Source organism: Ornithorhynchus anatinus, chromosome 8 (assembly GCF_004115215.2).
Source record: "Ornithorhynchus anatinus isolate Pmale09 chromosome 8, mOrnAna1.pri.v4, whole genome shotgun sequence".
NCBI classification, from domain to species: Eukaryota; Metazoa; Chordata; class Mammalia; order Monotremata; family Ornithorhynchidae; genus Ornithorhynchus; species Ornithorhynchus anatinus.
The window spans coordinates 2920419-2936768 of NC_041735.1; the positions used below are offsets into that span (position 1 = coordinate 2920419).

Here is a 16350-nt window from a genome sequence, read left to right on the forward strand (position 1 = left end):
TAATAATTATCATATTATCATTATTAATGTAAGCTTCTAGAAGGGAAGGATCGGGTTTAATGTCCTCTATATCATTTGTAACCTAGCCCCCAGGGCAAGAAAGGACTGAGGAAACATTTGATGAAATACAAGTGAACTCTTGAGTTTGCCCAGTTTTGCAGAAGCTTGAAAACAAGATTTGGGTGGGGCCCATGTCACTCCAAGGAAGGGAGTTGGATTGGGAGTTGGCTCCTCGTCAGCACCGTAATCGTGACACACTTCCTTTGTTCCTCTGGTTGGGGATTTTGTGCCCCTGGGGTGCCTTCTCGTTTCCCAGATCCCTCCTCTGGGCATCCAAGCTACGAAGAGCAGAGACGGTAAACCGTGGCAGAGCCGGAATTTGATTCCAGGCTGCTTACCTCCCAGATTCAAGCTTTTTCATTGTAGCCTCCAAGCACACCCTTTGTCTGGCAGGAGTGGAGGGAGTTACTGATGCTCTGCAGAGTCTAACAGGGGAGCACCCTCCCCCCCCCAAAAAAAAACATTGGCAAAGGCTTGGGGATATAGTGATCGCCTCGTGTCCAGGGTAGGGAGTGAAGGAGAGGGCACACTTCATCATCTATCATTCTGCTCTTGGCCCCATGGAGCTTCCGGAAGGTTCCAGGCACGCCTCAAACAACATTGGGTTTGGGGCATCAATAATAATGATAGCGGTGTTTGTTAAGCACTTACTACGTGCCAGGCACTGTACTAAGCGCTGGGGTAGCTACAAATAAATCGGGTTGGACATAGTCCCTGTCCTACATGGGGCTCACAGTCTCAGTCTCCATTTTACAGATGAGGTAACAGGCAAAGAAAAGTAAAGTGACTTGTCCAAGGTCACCCAGCAGACAAGTAGGAGAAACTGGGATTAGAACCTACGACCTTCTGACTCCGAGGCCCGTGTTATATCTGCTGTGCATCTCACTGAAGACTCCAGTTGTTGCTTATTTATGTTTATGTCGGGCTCCTCCTTTGCACTGTAAACTCCTTGTGGGCAGGCAAACTCTGTTATAGTCTATTTTTTCAAAAGTTTAGTACAGTGCTTGGTCCATAATAAGCTCTCAATAAATACTGTTGATTGATTATGGGTATGACCATACTTTATATTCATGCCTGTCTCCCTCTGTAGACTTTATGCTCCTTGTGGGCTGGAAACGTATCTTCCAACTCTGCTGAATAGTACACTCCCAAACGCTTAGTACAGTGCTCGGCACAGAGTAAGCGCTCAATAAATACCATTAGTCGGTGGATCGAGTTGGTGATATTGAACTTGTGCTATGTGAAAATGCAAGCGATTTTTGTCTCTGGATATTTCATTTCAACCCTGTCCGTTGAGTTGGTCTTATCGAGGAAGCTCACACCTTGAGTTCTGCTGTTTTTCTTTCTTTTCCCGTCTGTCATGGTACCACTTTCACATGTACAGGAATGGGTTCCCCGTTCTAAAATTCAGTTCTGCACAATCCCCATGGCATGGGGTAGATTCATCATAATCTTCGTAGTGAAACACTTTCTAATCAAAACCATTCTCTTAACAGATGTTAATTATTTTGTTGTGGGCAGATATTTTTTGAATAAAGGATCAACAAAGCATGTTGTTCAGTAGAAGGAAGCTTGGGACATTTAAGAAAGTGTTTCTGAACATTTGTGCCTAAATACATTGCCTTTGGAAAACTAACAGTGTTTATCAAATTCATTCAGTTGTATTGAGCGCTTACCGTGTGCAAAACACTGTACTTAGGACTTGGGAGAGGGCATTATAATAATAAACAGACATATTCCCTGCCCACAGGTATTGAATCCCTGTGAGCTCTGCAGTGCACTCACTCTCTAAGCATTAGGGGTCTTTTTGGATTGCAATCATATCTCCCCCAGGAAATTAGAATTTATTAGGACAGAAATGTGGGGGAGAGTAGAAACTAGTTAAAAAATTGTAAACATCATCTGTCAGTACAAATCAGAATAGATTTTGGTATGGGGAAGGACAGCACAGGTTAATTTATTCTGCTGCACTAAAACAAGCTGCCACTGCTGGGGAAAAAAGAAATTATTTCCAACCCCCAAAGAAAAACATTGCACTTGACTATTATGCTTCCTGTTTAAATAGAGGCTAATAACTCTACTTAGAAATGAAACTAGAACTGTATTTTAAGACACTTATTGAGATCGAGACTCAGCGTATGTCGTAGTTGGCGAAAAATGGACCATTTCCCACATTTTATAGTATATTTGCTGCTTACACTACACCTAGTAATGTTTCAGATCCCACACCTTTTATGTCCTAAGATATACTTTGGTGCTTAAAGAAGCTGAACAGGGTCAAGAATGGATCTGATTTGCTCGACACTCTTCCCCAGTGAATTAGGGCAACCGACTTTGCCACCCGTTAGTAGAACTTTTTCGGGGAAAATAGCTTCTCACCCTGTAGATTTCTGCGGAACGTGGCCTGTTATCCACCGTAGTGCTTCAAGAGTGACCCTTACCCTCCGAAGCAGCTTCGTTTAATTTTCACCATAAACATGTCCAGGAAATCAGGCGTGGGCTCCAAATGCTTTAGTCAATTAATGGCATGTATTGAGTGCTTACTGAATGCAGAGCATTGTGCTAGGCATTTTCATTCATTCATTGTCGTATTTATTAAGCGCTTACGTGTGCGAAGCACTGTACAGGCGCTTGGGAGTGCACAATATAACAATAAATAGACACATTAAATGGACACATTCCCTGCCCACAGTAATCTTATAGTCTAGAGGGGGAAACAGATATATGAATAAATAAAAAATAAACATATATGGACATAAGTGCTGTGGGGCTGGGAGGGGGGATGAAAAAAGGGCGAAGCAGAAGGGATGGGAGAAGAGGAAAGGAGGACTTAGTCAAGGGAGGCCTTCTAGAGGAGATGTGCCTTCAAATAAGGCCTTGAAGGCGGAAACAGTAATAGTCTGATATTAGGAGGGAGGGTGTTCCAGGCCAGAGGCAGGACATGGGTGAGAGGGTGGCGTGAGACAGACTGAGTGTTTGGGGAAAGTACAATATACAAGTACAACAGAGTCGGTAGACACATTCCCTGTCCACAAGGAGTTTACAGTGTGGAGGGAGAGACAGGCATTAAGATAAATTATGAATATGGACAAAAAGTGCTTTGGGGCTGAGGGAGGGGTGAATAAAGGGCACAAGTTTTAATTTCTGTGTGCGTTTTGGATTGTTCTGCAGTCAGAGGCTTTCAAGAAGCTCTGGTTTGAGCGTTCTGATTTTGGGCAGGTGTTTTTCAGCCTCAGCACCCAGTTTGACTAAGGGAATTCAACAGTTTCCTAGGCCAGATATCAATTTGTACTTATCAGCGTGACTTCAGCTGTCATAACTCCAGCCTGAAATTTCAACATACCAAAAAAAAAAAAGTGCTCAAAACAAATCGATTGCTTTGCTAATTTTAAATGAGTTCGGTTGTGGTTGATTGGGCACCAAATTGTACTTGCCAAGATACGGCGTGTGTACATTTTCAGGCACAGCTTTACAAGGCCACTGCTAACTCCTGGGAAAATCATCAGTCAGGTTTTCTATATGTAGATAGTCACTCTTCTGAAGGAATTGGTAGTGACTTTTTTTTTATGGTATTTGTTAAGCAATTTTTGTGTGCCAGGCACGGTACTAAGTTCTGGGGTGGGTATAAGGAAATGGGGTTGTCCACAGTCCCGGTCCCATGAGAGGTTCACAGTCTTCATCCCCATTTGACAGATGAGATAATGGAGGCCCAAAGAAGTGAAGTTACTTGCCTGAGGTCACACAGCAGACAAGTGGTGGAGCCGGGAATAGAACCCAAGATCTTCTGACTCCAAGGCTGGGGCACTATCCATTAGGCTACCCTGCTTCTTTGCGGCTTCCTGCTTCTGGACATCTAGGTTCCCATAGCCATCGAGGAGGAAACCTTGGGCAAACGGAAGTAAAAGTCAAGGTCACATCCTTACAATCCCAGTACTGATGTTCCTCACGTTTGGATTTTGAGCAGTGAGATAAGGTCTGAGGCAAACGTTTTTGTGCTCATTTAGAATTGCTCTCCTCATCTCTTGGAAGGTTTATTGGCTGCTTCATGGCAATATCAAGTTTGCCAGGTTCAATAATAATAATAATTACAATAATTGTAATTGTAATGTTGAGTGCTTACTAGGTGTCAAGCACAGTTCTAAGCGCTGGAGTAGATACAAGTTAATCAGATTGGACGCAAACCCTGTCCCACATAAAACTCATGGTCTAAGTAGGAGGGAGAATGAGTAATGAAGTCAGTTATGTCCACCCACTCTCCCTCTTTTTAAGAGCTTACTAAGTGCCAGGCACTGTACTGAGTGCTGGGGTAGATACAGGTTCATCAGGTGGCTTGTATCCTCCGCAACAGTTAGTACTGCTCCTGGCGCCTAGTAAGCGCTTAACAAATACCCCAATTATTAGATTGGACACAGTCGATGGCCCACATGGGCCTCACGGTTTTTAATCCCCGTTTTACAGATGAGGGAACTGAGGCCCAGAGAAATGAAGTGACTTGCCCAGGGTCACACATCTGATAAGTGGCGGAACAGGGATTTGAACCCAGGTCCTTTTGATTCCCTTTCCCTCTTTTGTCCTGTGTTTTTAGCCCCCAGTTTGCCGTTTTGGTTTGAGTCATGTTCACGTTCTTTCCCCTGCAGAGAACTCGCCCGTCACCACTCTCTAGACTACAGGCTCCTTGCGGGTAGGGATCATGTCTACCCACTCTATTGGACTCTCTGCAGTGCTTAGTCCAGAGTAAAACACACAGTAAGCACTCAGTGAATATAGTTTATGGATTGATGAAGTCTAATAAACTACATCCCTCCCTCTTCTTCAAGCCCCTTTCCAAACCGCCACCTCCTTCAGGAAGCATTCCGTGATTAACCCCCACTTTCCTGGTCATAGCATCCCTTCAGTCATCCTCAAAGCATCAGCTCATAGATTTAATTGCCTGCTTTTGTTTTCCTCATTTTTGTCCCTGGAGAGGTGGTCTTTTTCGGAGAAAGAGCACGGGAGTTGGGAGTCAGGAGATCCGGGCTCCAGTCCCAGCTCCCGCCTGCTCTGTGACCTCGGGCAAGTTTTTTAACATCTCAGTTTCCTCATTCCTAAATTGGGAATGAGACCGACTATGGGGCCCATGAGGGACATAACCTGTGTCTCCCCAGCGCTGAGCACCTAGTGAGCGCTTAATGAGTGCCATAATTATTACCTTTATATGATTACTCTTTTGTCTGTTGTGTTCATTCAATCAGTCGTATTTATTGACTGTGTGCAGAGCACTGTACTAAGCGTTTGGAAAGTACAGTTGGGCAACAAAGAGAGGCAGTCCCTGCCCACAGCGGGCTCACAGTCTAGAAGCGGGGAGACAGACATCAAAACAAGTAAACAGGCATCATCAATAGCATCAATATAAATGAATATAATTATATGTATATATATATATATATCAGAACAAGTAAATCAGGCATTAATGTAAATAAATAAAATTATAGATCTGTACATATATACACAAGTTCTGTGGGGCGGGGAAGGGAGTTAGAGCAAAGGGAGCGAGTTGGGGCAATGGGGAGTAGAGTATGTATGTTTTCTGTTTGCTACATTTTTCCTGTGCACCTAATATGGTGCGTAACTCTCAGGTTGCTGGTGATGGTGATGCCAAAGTGGGTCTTTACATTAAGCGCTGAGCCACTGGACTCTCAGGCCGTTTCTTTATAATCTTCTTCATCCTCCTACAGGTGGGCACTGAAAGGTGAGGGGGTCCAGGGAGATGAGGTTAACACACCTTGGTCTTCAAAATTCATTTAAAGAGCTTTCATATTTGAAGATAATGGTCTTATTCCCCCAGGCAGGTATAAATGTGAAGGGAAACTTGAACGCCTTTAGTCTTTGGGGATAAAAACTGTGACCAGTTCTACAAGACTCCTTGTTTTCTCTGAGTGTACTGGGATGCATCCTACATTATTTCCCAGACTGAGAGACTCCACGCCTCCTTTGGCTCATGCAAATGTTCGCCTGTGAAGTCTCCTTGTTTGCTTCAGGGAAAGGTTTGCCTGTGATGTTTCCTTCCTTTGCTTCTGATTGTTCTTTAGCTTGTCAGCAGGATAATTAAGTTGGCTTTCCCTGTATTGACAGAACCTAGTTCTCTATAAAAGAGTAGTTTTCTCAAGGTACAGTCGCTTTAATCCTGCTTTGAGCTTTGTTGTCGGGGGCTCGTTTGTCAGTATTTGTGGGCCTCTTCTGCATTTAGAAGTAGCCCAGGCTGGTTTGATACACTTTTAGGTGGTTTTTGTGGTTCGGAGAGAGAGGCCTCAGTTCTGTCCACCCTGAGAAATTCAGATCCCATTGGCATAAATAGGCAATTTGTTCCTCTGGGGTTCACCTCTCAACATTTTAAATCGAACAACGGGTGCATTGTTAGAGAAGCATTGTGGACTGGTGGATAGAGCATGTGCCTAGGAGTCAGAAGGACCTAGGTTCTAATCCCGGTTCTGCCACTTGCCTGCTGTGTGACCTTGGGTAAGGCACTTCACTTCTCTGTGCCTCAGTTCCCTCATCTGTAAAATGGGGATTAATGCTGTGAGCTCAGGGTTTAAAACAGTGCCTGGCGCATAGTAAGCATTTAACAAATACTATTTTTTTTTGAAAAGGACTGAAATCCTCTTGGAGGAGATGTGCTTTTAATAAGACTTTCAGGGTAGAGTAGTGATCATCTTACTTGCTCCTTCATCCATCCTCCTATTCCCCCAGCACTTATGTATATATTTGTACTTTATTTATCTATTGATTTATTTATGTTAATATCTGTCTCCCCCTCTAGACTGTGAGTTCATTGTGGGCAGGAATGTGTCTGTTGTTATATTGTACTCTCCCAAGCACTTAGTACAGTGCTTTGCACATAGTAATTGCTCAGTAAATATGATTGGATTCAGTCATTCATTCAATAGTATTTATTGAGCGCTTACTATGTGCAGAGAACTGTACTAAGCGCTTGGAATGAACAAGTCGGCAACAGATAGAGACAGTCCCTGCCATTTGATGGGCTTACAGTCTAATCGGGGGAGACAGACGAGAACAATGGCAATAAATAGAGTCAAGGGGAAGAACATCTCGTAAAAACAATGGCAACTAAATAGAATCGAGGCGATGTACATTTCATTAACAAAATAAATCGGGTAATGAAAATATATACAGTTGAGCAGACGAATACAGTGCTGAGGGGATGGGAAGGGAGAGGGAGAGGAGCAGAGGGAAATGGGGAAAGGGGAAGGAGCAGAGGGAAATTGGATGAATGAATTAAATGAACGAATCATCTTTGTCCAACCTTGTATCTGCCTCAGCACCTGGCACATAGTAAGTGCTTTAACAAATACCATAAAATAAAAAAAAGTGGGGCCTGCAATTTACAAGAGGGATTTTTTCAGGGTCGGAAAAAAATCGCCTGCCAAGGGTCCAATAAGGAGCAGGGATCCTTGTCCACCCTCTCTTCCCTTTTTTTGTCCTCCAGAGTGTTTTTTGTAGGTCATTGGTCACCTCGTGCCAAGTCTTCCCGAAGGTAGAGACCATTCTAGGCCAGACTGGATAGCACCCTGAATGCCTGGAGCAGAGCTGGCCGGGCTGAGTAGCACGCTCCAAGTCTGTGTCATTCTCTTCCAACTTGGGTCTCTTCATATCTGACAGACTCTCCTCCAACTCAAAGTCTTACTGAGGGCACATCTCCTCCAACAGACCTTCTCTGACTAAGCTCTCTCTTTCCTCTTCTCCCACTCCCTTCTGCGTCACCCTGATTTGCACCCTTTATTCACCCCCTTCCCAGCCCCACAGCACTGATGTACGTATCTGTCATTTATTTATATTGATGTCTGTCCCGCTAGACTATAAACGCGTTTTGGGCAGGGAATGGGTCTGTTATATTGTCATATTGTACTCTCCCAAGTGCTTAGTGCAGTCTTCTGCACACAGTAAGCACGCAGTGAATGTAATTGTCCTCCTAGTTACATTCTTTTTTCCTTCTCACTCCTCCTCACAGACACTTCAACCTTCGGATGAAACGGGATACCGCTCTCTTCAGTGATGATTTTAAAGTAGAAACGTCAGATAACGTAGTTGATTATGATACCTCTCACATTTACACTGGACATATTTATGGTAAGTCTTCCACTAAAAAAAAAATCAATAAATGTGCTTTGATTTTAATATTTCATTTTCATACTGGGAATTCCAATTTTCAGCCATTTGGAGCATTTTTAATATCTATATTGTTGCAGCTTTCTGGGTTAAATATTTCGATGTTGTTCTTAAGGGACAGATAAGGCGGTTGTCTTAATTTTTGTGAGTCTGCAAGTTGAATATCTTGCCTTTACAAAGCCCAGCGATCCATTGCCTTTTAAAAGAAATAGTTCTGCAATTCACCAACTAGACTCCCTCCTCACTAAAGGGCTCCTCCTTGCCCCCACCCGCAGTCTGGGTCACCCTATCAGTGATTGCTGGGGGCAGGACTAGAACTCCCAGCCAAACAGTAAGCATTACCTTCACACCGCACCGCTTCCTCGGCCGTTCCAGCCCCTGTCCCTCTCGACCGTAAGCTCGTTGTGGGCAGGGAACCTTCATGTTCAAGCATAAAATCTTGTCTAAGTAATAATAAGAAGAGGAATGGTATTTTCTAAGTGTTTACTAATTGTCAAGCACTGTTCTAAGCGCTGGGGTAGATGCAAGTTCATCAGGTCAGACACGGTCCCTGTCCCAAATAGGGCTCACAGTGTAAGGGGGAGGGAGAGATGGTATTCTTTTAGACTGTGAGCCCCGTTGTTGGGCAGGGATTGTCTCTATCTGTGGCCAAATTGTACATTCCAAGCTCTTAGTACAGTGCTCTGCACACAGTGAGCGCTCAATAAATACGATTGAATGACTTACTGAATGTCTGTTGCTGTAATATACTCTGCCAAGTGCTTAGCACAGTGCTCTGCACCCAGTAACTGCTCAATAAATACAGTTGATTGATTGTAAGCTCATTTATGGGCAGGGAACGTGACCACTAGTTCTCTTGTATTGTACTCTCCCAAGCACTTAGTACAGTGTTCTGCACATGGTAAATGCTCAGTAAATACCGCTGACTAATTGACAGTGCCAGGTGTGAAGGACACACTGTGGGATAGATCATGGATCCACGTTGGTCTTTTAAGGCTATTCCACCTACTAGAAGCAGCGTGGACTAATGGAAAGAGCCTGGGGCTGGGAGGCAGAGGACCTGGGTTCTAATCCCAGTCCTGCCCCTTGCTTACTGGGTGACCGTGGCAACCCTAACCCATGGCAGAGTGGAGAGAGCACGGGCTTGGGAGTGAGAAGGTCATGGTTTCTAATCCCAGCTCCACCACTTGTCTGCTCTGTGACCTTGGGCAAATCACCTCAATTCTCTGTGCCTCAGTTACCTCATCCATAAAATGGGGGTTGAGGCTGTGAGCCCCACATGGGACAGGGACTGTGTCCAACCCAATATGCTTTTATCCACCCCAGTGCTTAACAAATTCCATTATTATTGATTTCTCTGCACCTCAGTTTCTTCAACAGCAAAATGGAGATTCATTCAATCATATTTATTGAGCGCCTCCTCTATGCAGAACACTGTACTAAGCTCTTGGGAGAGTACAATGCAACAATAAGCAGACACATTCAATACCTTTTCTCTCTCCCCCTTAGATTGTGAGCCCCACGTGGGACAGGGATTGTGTCCGAACTGATTAACTTGTATCTGCCCCAGCGCTTAGAACAGTGCTTAACATTTAGTAAGCATTTAACAAATAACATTATTATTAATTACTTGGACAAGATTTTGTGTTTGAACCTGAACGGCCAGCCCTCCTGCACTCATGTTGTCCTTGTGCACGCTTTCTTGACATGGAGGATCAAATCCGTCAACCAATGATATTGATTGAGCACTTACTGTGTGCAGAGCACTGTACTAAGCCCTTGGAAAAGTACAGTACAACTGAGTCGATAGTCATGTTCCCTGCCCACAAGGAGTTTACCTTTACCAGCCTTTATCATTAAATATGTCCCTTTTGCTGTCATGGCTGTCATGTCTAGACCGTGAGCCTGTTGTGGGCAGGGATTGTCTCTCTTTGTTGCTGAATTGTACTTTCCATGCGCTCAGTACAGTGCTCTGCACACAGTAAGCGCTCTATAAGTACGATTGAATGAATGAATGTGCTTGAAGCACTTTGGACCATTTCCCCTTATGCCCCTTTGTCTCTCAGGCTCCGGGAAGCTTCTGTTCCCAAAAAAAACACTCCTTGGGACACACAACAATCAACTCCCAGTTTTCAGCTGGGACAATAGTAGCATCTGATGCACTCTTTAACTGTATCACATAAAAGGTTGCCCTCTGTCCCGCTTGCTTTCGGTTTCTCAGTTTCAGCTCAGCATACGGTAGTTATTTGGGTATCCTGTCGACGTCCACCCCCTTCACACATCCCACCCAGCTCAACCGTGTGGGGACACGCTTCGTCTCACTGCCCGTAGGCTGCCTTGGTTCTAGGGCTTGGTTGGCTGCGAGCTTCTCCTTCTCATCAGTGACACACGTGGCCCATACGTGACACGGGCAGAACTGCTGCGGGAATCAGAGATGGTATCTGCGTGGTGGTGTCAGCCAGGGAAGCAGTGAGGCCTAGCGGGTAGAGCCCGGGGCTTGGAGTCAGAAGGACCGGGGTCTAATCCCGTCTCCGCCACTTGTCCGCTGTGTGACCTTGGGCAAGTCACTTCACTTCTGTGCTTCAGTTTCTTCATCTTTAGAATGGAGATACAGACCGTGAGACCCGACTGGGACCGTGACCACCTGATTAACTTATATCTACCTCAGCGTTTAGTGCGGCGTGTGGCACGTAATCAGCGCTTAATGGATGCCATTTGAACAAATGGTACTTATTGAGCACATACTCCGTGCAGAGCACTGTATGGAGCGCTTAGGAGAGTACGATTCAACTGGAAGACACAAGCCCTGTTTATGGGCTCCTGGCTGTAGGGAAGATTGGACAGCAGCACAACTCCGTCGACCTTTCTCTTGGGTCTGGAGTCCAGGGACCTCGGCCCGTCACCTCTAGCCATTCCTCATCGTAGCCAGGGCCACCAGAGATCACCGGAGTCCCCCACCCGCTTCAGAGGCCAAAGTGCCCCCTGAAGTCGGCATCCCAGAATCCTCCCCGACAGGACCATCGTCCTTCAGCCTGAGGCCGCAGCCTCGGCGGTTCTCCCGCTGCCACGGAGCTCACCGGATCCCGGCCTGAAATAGAAGCAGCTCCAGACTGCGATGCTTCTATTTTAAGATGCCACCCGGGCAGCTTCACAGCAGCAACGCTGCACAGGCTGCGGTGGGAAAGGCCAGGAGAGAGCACGTTGGGGGAACACGTCCCGAGAGTACCTGGGGGCCGGCGCGGAGCCCGGAGTGGTTCTGGCTGGCAAAGACTTCTGTTTCGGGCCCTAATAATAATAATAATAATGGTATTTGTTAAGTGCTTATTATGTGCCAGGCCCTGAACTAAGCACCGGGGTGGACCAGCAAATTGGGTTGGACACGGTCCCTGTCCCATGTGGGGCTCACAGCCTCAATCCCCAGTTTCTGGGTGAGGTAACTGAGGCACAGAGAAGTGAAGTGACTTGCCCAAGCCCACCCAGCAGACAAGTGGCGGAGCTGGGATTAGACCCCATGACCTTCTGACGGCCAGGCACTGTCCACTATGCCAAGGCCCTGGCAGGATGCTCCTGCCAGTGCCCTGGTACAGCCCTCCTGCCACATGATGATGATGATGATAGTGGGATTTGTCAAGTGTGGACTGTGCGCCAAGCACCGTTCTAAGCACTGGGGTCGATCCAAGTTAAGCAGGTTGGGACACAGTCCTTGTCCCACCTGGGGCTCACACTCTTATGCCCATTTTACAGATGAGGTAACCGAAGCACAGAGAAGTGAAGTGATTTGCCCAAGGTCAAACAGCAGACATGTGGCGGAGCCGGGATTAGGACACAGGTCCTCCTGACTCCCAGGCCCGTGCTCTATCCACTAAGCTACACTGCTTCTCGTCAAGTCCCACGTGGGGCTCACGTTATAAGTAGGAGGGAGAGCAGGTGTTGAATCCCCATTTTGCAGATGAGTGAACTGAGGCACGGCGAAGTGACTTGCCCGAGGTCCCACAGCAGGCCAGCAGAAGTCAGGGCTCATGAGTTCGAATCCCAGCTCTGCCACTTGTCAGCTGTGTGACTGTGGGCAAGTCACTTAACTTCTCTGTGCCTCAGTTCCCTCATCTGTAAAATGGGGATTAAGACTGTGAGCTTCACGTGGGACAACCTGATTCCCCTGTGTTTACCCCAGCGCTTAGAGCAGTGCTCTGCACATAGTAAGCGCTTAACAAATACCAATTTCATTCATTCATTCATTCATTCATTCATTCAGAAGAGCTCACATTAAAACCAAGGCCTTCCGATTCCTAGACCCACTCTCTTTCCGCTGTCATTATGCACTGGATCTGGCCTGGATCTTAGGGAAGCAGCACGGCCTAGTGGATAGAGCACGGGCCTGGGAGTCAGAAGGACCTGGGTTCTAACCCCGACTCCAACACTTGTCTGCTGCATGACTCGGGCAAGTCAGTTCACTTCCCTATGCCTCGGTTACCTCATCTGTAAAATGGGGGTTGAGACTGTGAGCCCCATGTGGGACAGGGACTGTATCCGACCTGTTTTATTTTTATACATCCCAGGCTTAGTAAAGTGTCCGGTACAAAGTAAGCGCTTAACAAATGCCAGAATTTTTACTCTTTAAACACTTCACTACACACCCAGCCCCTCAGTACCGGTGAACATACCAGCGTGGCTCAGTGGAAAGAGCCTGGGCTTGGGAGTCATTCAATAGTATTTATTGAGCGCTTACTATGTGCAGAGCACTGTACTAAGCGCTTGGATTGAACAAGTCGGCAACAGATAGAGACAGTCCCTGCCGTTTGACGGGCTTACAGTCAGAGGTCGTGGGTTCGAATCCCAGCTCTGCCACTTATCAACTGTGTGACGGTGGGCAAGTCACTTCACTTCTCTGTGCCTCAGTTACCTCATCTGTAAAATGGGGATTAAGACTGTGAGCCTCAAGTGGGACAACCTGACTACCCTGTATCTACCCCAGCGCTTAGAACAGTCCTCTGCACATAATAAGCACTTAACAAATACCAATATTGTTATTATACCTGTGATTAATTTATATTAATTATATATTAATGTCTGTCTCCCCCTCTAGACTGTAAGCTCATTGTGGGCAGAGAACAAGTCTGTCAACTCTGTCTTGTACTCTCCCAAGCACTTAGTATTGTACCCTGCACACAGTAAGCGCTTAATAAATAACACTGATTGATTGCACCTAAAGGAAACTGAGTGCTCCATATTACCTTTAAATACGAAGATTTATATTCCTAGTTTAGTAGGCAGGAGTACCTGCAATTTTTTTTTTTTTGATGGTGGATTTGAAAATTAATGCGGCAGTCACATTTTCCAATGCTTGACTCTCCCTTTAATAGGTGAAGAGGGAAGTTTTAGCCACGGATCGGTCATTGACGGACGTTTCGAAGGGTTCATCCAGACCCGCGGTGGCACGTTCTACGTGGAGCCGGCCGAGAGATATATTAAGGATAGAGCTCTCCCATTTCACTCGGTCATCTATCATGAAGATGATATCAGTAAGTCCTTTCACCGAACCGAGTGTTGGCGCGGGATGTCCAAGACGGCAAGCCGCGGGTACGGTGGAGAAGCGAGGGAGCCCGCCGCCGCCGAATGTTGCCTGAGCTGATTTCTTGCCGCCGCCTACCCACTGGTAGCAAACTGGTAGCGGTGGTATTGCCTGGAAGAGGGATGGGAAGAGCAGGTTCCCTGAGGTAAGCCAGCAGGTTCAGTGGAAGCAGCATGGCTCAGTGAAAAGAGCACGGGCTTGGGAGTCAGAGGTCATGGGTTTGAATCCCGGGTCTGCCACTTGTCAGCTGTGTGACTGTGGGCAAGTCACTTCACTTCTCTGTGCCACAGTTACCTCATCTGTAAAAAGGGGGTTAAGACTGTGAGCCCTTCGTGGGACAATCTGATTACCCTGTATCTACCGCAGTGCTTAGAACAGTGCTCTGCACATAGTAAGCGCTTTACAAATACCAACATTGTTATTATTATTATTACCTGGAGAAACAACTCTTTTCATCACCATCATGTAACTTGAGTAGCGCCAAGCCACCTTTTCTGGTTGATTGCATTCAGTTTGAGAGCTTGAAGCTGAAGAAGAGGCCACCTCTCTCGGGTCCGAGGCAACACCTTCCCCCCTAATAATAATAGTAATAAAAATAATGATGCTATTGGTTAAGCACTTAATATGTTCCAAGAACTGTTTCAAACGCTGAGGTAGATACAGGGTAATCAGGTTGTCCCACGTGGGGGCTCACAGTCTTAATCCCCATTATACAGATGCGGTAGGTGAGGTACAGAGAATAATAATTAATAGTAATTATGGTATTTGTTAAGTGCCTACTGTTCTAAGCGCTGGAATAGATACAAGGTTATTGGCTTGTCTCACGTGGGGCTCACAGTCTTAATCCCCTTTTTATAGATGAGGTAACTGAGGTACAGAGAGGCCAAGTGACTTGCCCAGGGTCACACAGCAGACAAGTGGCAGAGTCAGAATTAGAACCCACGTCCTCTGACTCCCAAGCCCATGTCCTTTCCACAAAGCCACGCTGCTTCACCAGAGAGGTTAAGTGACTTGACCAAGGTCACACAGCAGACAAGTAGCAGAGTCGGAATTAGAACCCACATCCTCTGACTCCCAAGCCCGTGCTCTTTCCACTAAGCCATGCTGCTTCTCCAGTCCCCCATGGGTCATCGGGACTGTACATTAGACTGCTTAGAGAGGTCATGGGTTCTAATCCCGGCTCCACCACTTGTCAGCTGTGTAACTTTGGGCAAGTCACTTCACTCCTCTGTGCCTTAGTTGTCTCATCTGTAAAATGGGAACTAAGACTGTGAGCCCCACATGGGACAACCTGATAACCTTGTATCTACCCCAGCATTTAGAACAGTGCTTAGCCCATAGTAAGCCCTTAACAGATGCCATCAATACAGGAGGGTTACAGTCTTAATCCCCATTTACAGATGAGGCAACTAAGGCACAGAGAAGTGAAGTGACTCGCCCAAAGTTACACAGCTGACAAATGGTGGAGCCAGGATTAGAACCCAGGTCCTTCTGACTCCCAGGCCCGGGCTCTATTCATTAGGCTACAGTGGATGACGATGAGACTGATGAATTGCAGGACTAATTTATTAATTCAATAGTATTTATTGAGCGCTTACTCTGTGCAGAGCACTGTACTAAGCGCTTGAAATTTACAATTCGGCAGCAGACAGAGACAGTCCCTGCCCAGTGACGGGCTCACAGTGTAAACGGCATTAACGGGCACAGGCTGATGGCATTCGGAACACCGACCGCTGCCTCGGTCACAGTGAGTTTGAGATTGTGAGGTCAAAAATCAGTCCTCTAAGTCTGTGCTTCACGTGATTCATATGAACGTGCAAAGTGCCCCGATGAATTTTTGCTTTGCATTTTTGCTTCAGTGGTTATAATACAAGAGCAAATGATTCTAGGAAAATTCCAGTAATGCCATTAAAAGTTCTCTCCTTGCCCTCTTCGTGAATTCTTTCCACTGGTTTTTTGCTTGGAGCCTATGGATGAAGGGCGTAAGGTACAGCGAAATGAGGGGACACGTGAGCAGCGTTCTGTCTCTGGACGGATGGCAAGCAGCACACCCGAAGAATGAGCACTACGTCAGGAGGTCATGGGTTCTAATCGTGGCTCCACCATTTGTCTGCTGTGTGACCTTGGGCAGATTATTTTACTTCTCTGGGCCTCAGTTTCCTCAGCGGGGATTGAGACTGTAATCCCCATGTGGAACAGGGACTCTGTCTAATCCAATTTGCTTGTATCTATCCCAGCACTTAGTACAGTGCCTGGTACATAGGAAGTGCTTAACAAATACCACAATTATTATTATTAGTCAGACCCCAAGAGACAGCATGGTCCGATTGAGATTCCAGGTCACGACGGGCCTGGCCCCGTGGCCCTGGGAACTGAAGGTTCTGTGGTAACCCAGGGCGAGTACTGAGGCTTCAAACTACAGATGGGAAGCCCAGTTTGGGGGGCTTCCTTCCTTCCTCCGCTCTTTTCCCCCGAGGAGAGAGTCTCGAAAGCTTTTATTGTGGCCACTGACTTTGGATCCTTCTATCTCTTAGGGTTTGTCGTGATGAAATGATCTA

At 46.3% G+C, this 16350-nt stretch overlaps 1 protein-coding gene across 1 annotated transcript in view; it reads left to right on the plus strand.

The window, feature by feature from the left end:
• Window positions 1-16350, plus strand: part of ADAM10 (ADAM metallopeptidase domain 10) — a 122396-nt gene that overhangs the window by 54992 nt on the left and 51054 nt on the right. The window contains exons 3-4 of the mRNA XM_029070428.2: window positions 8066-8184; window positions 13584-13742. Of these exons, the coding sequence (XP_028926261.1) occupies window positions 8066-8184; window positions 13584-13742 (278 nt within the window). The remainder of the gene's footprint in view (window positions 1-8065; window positions 8185-13583; window positions 13743-16350) is intronic.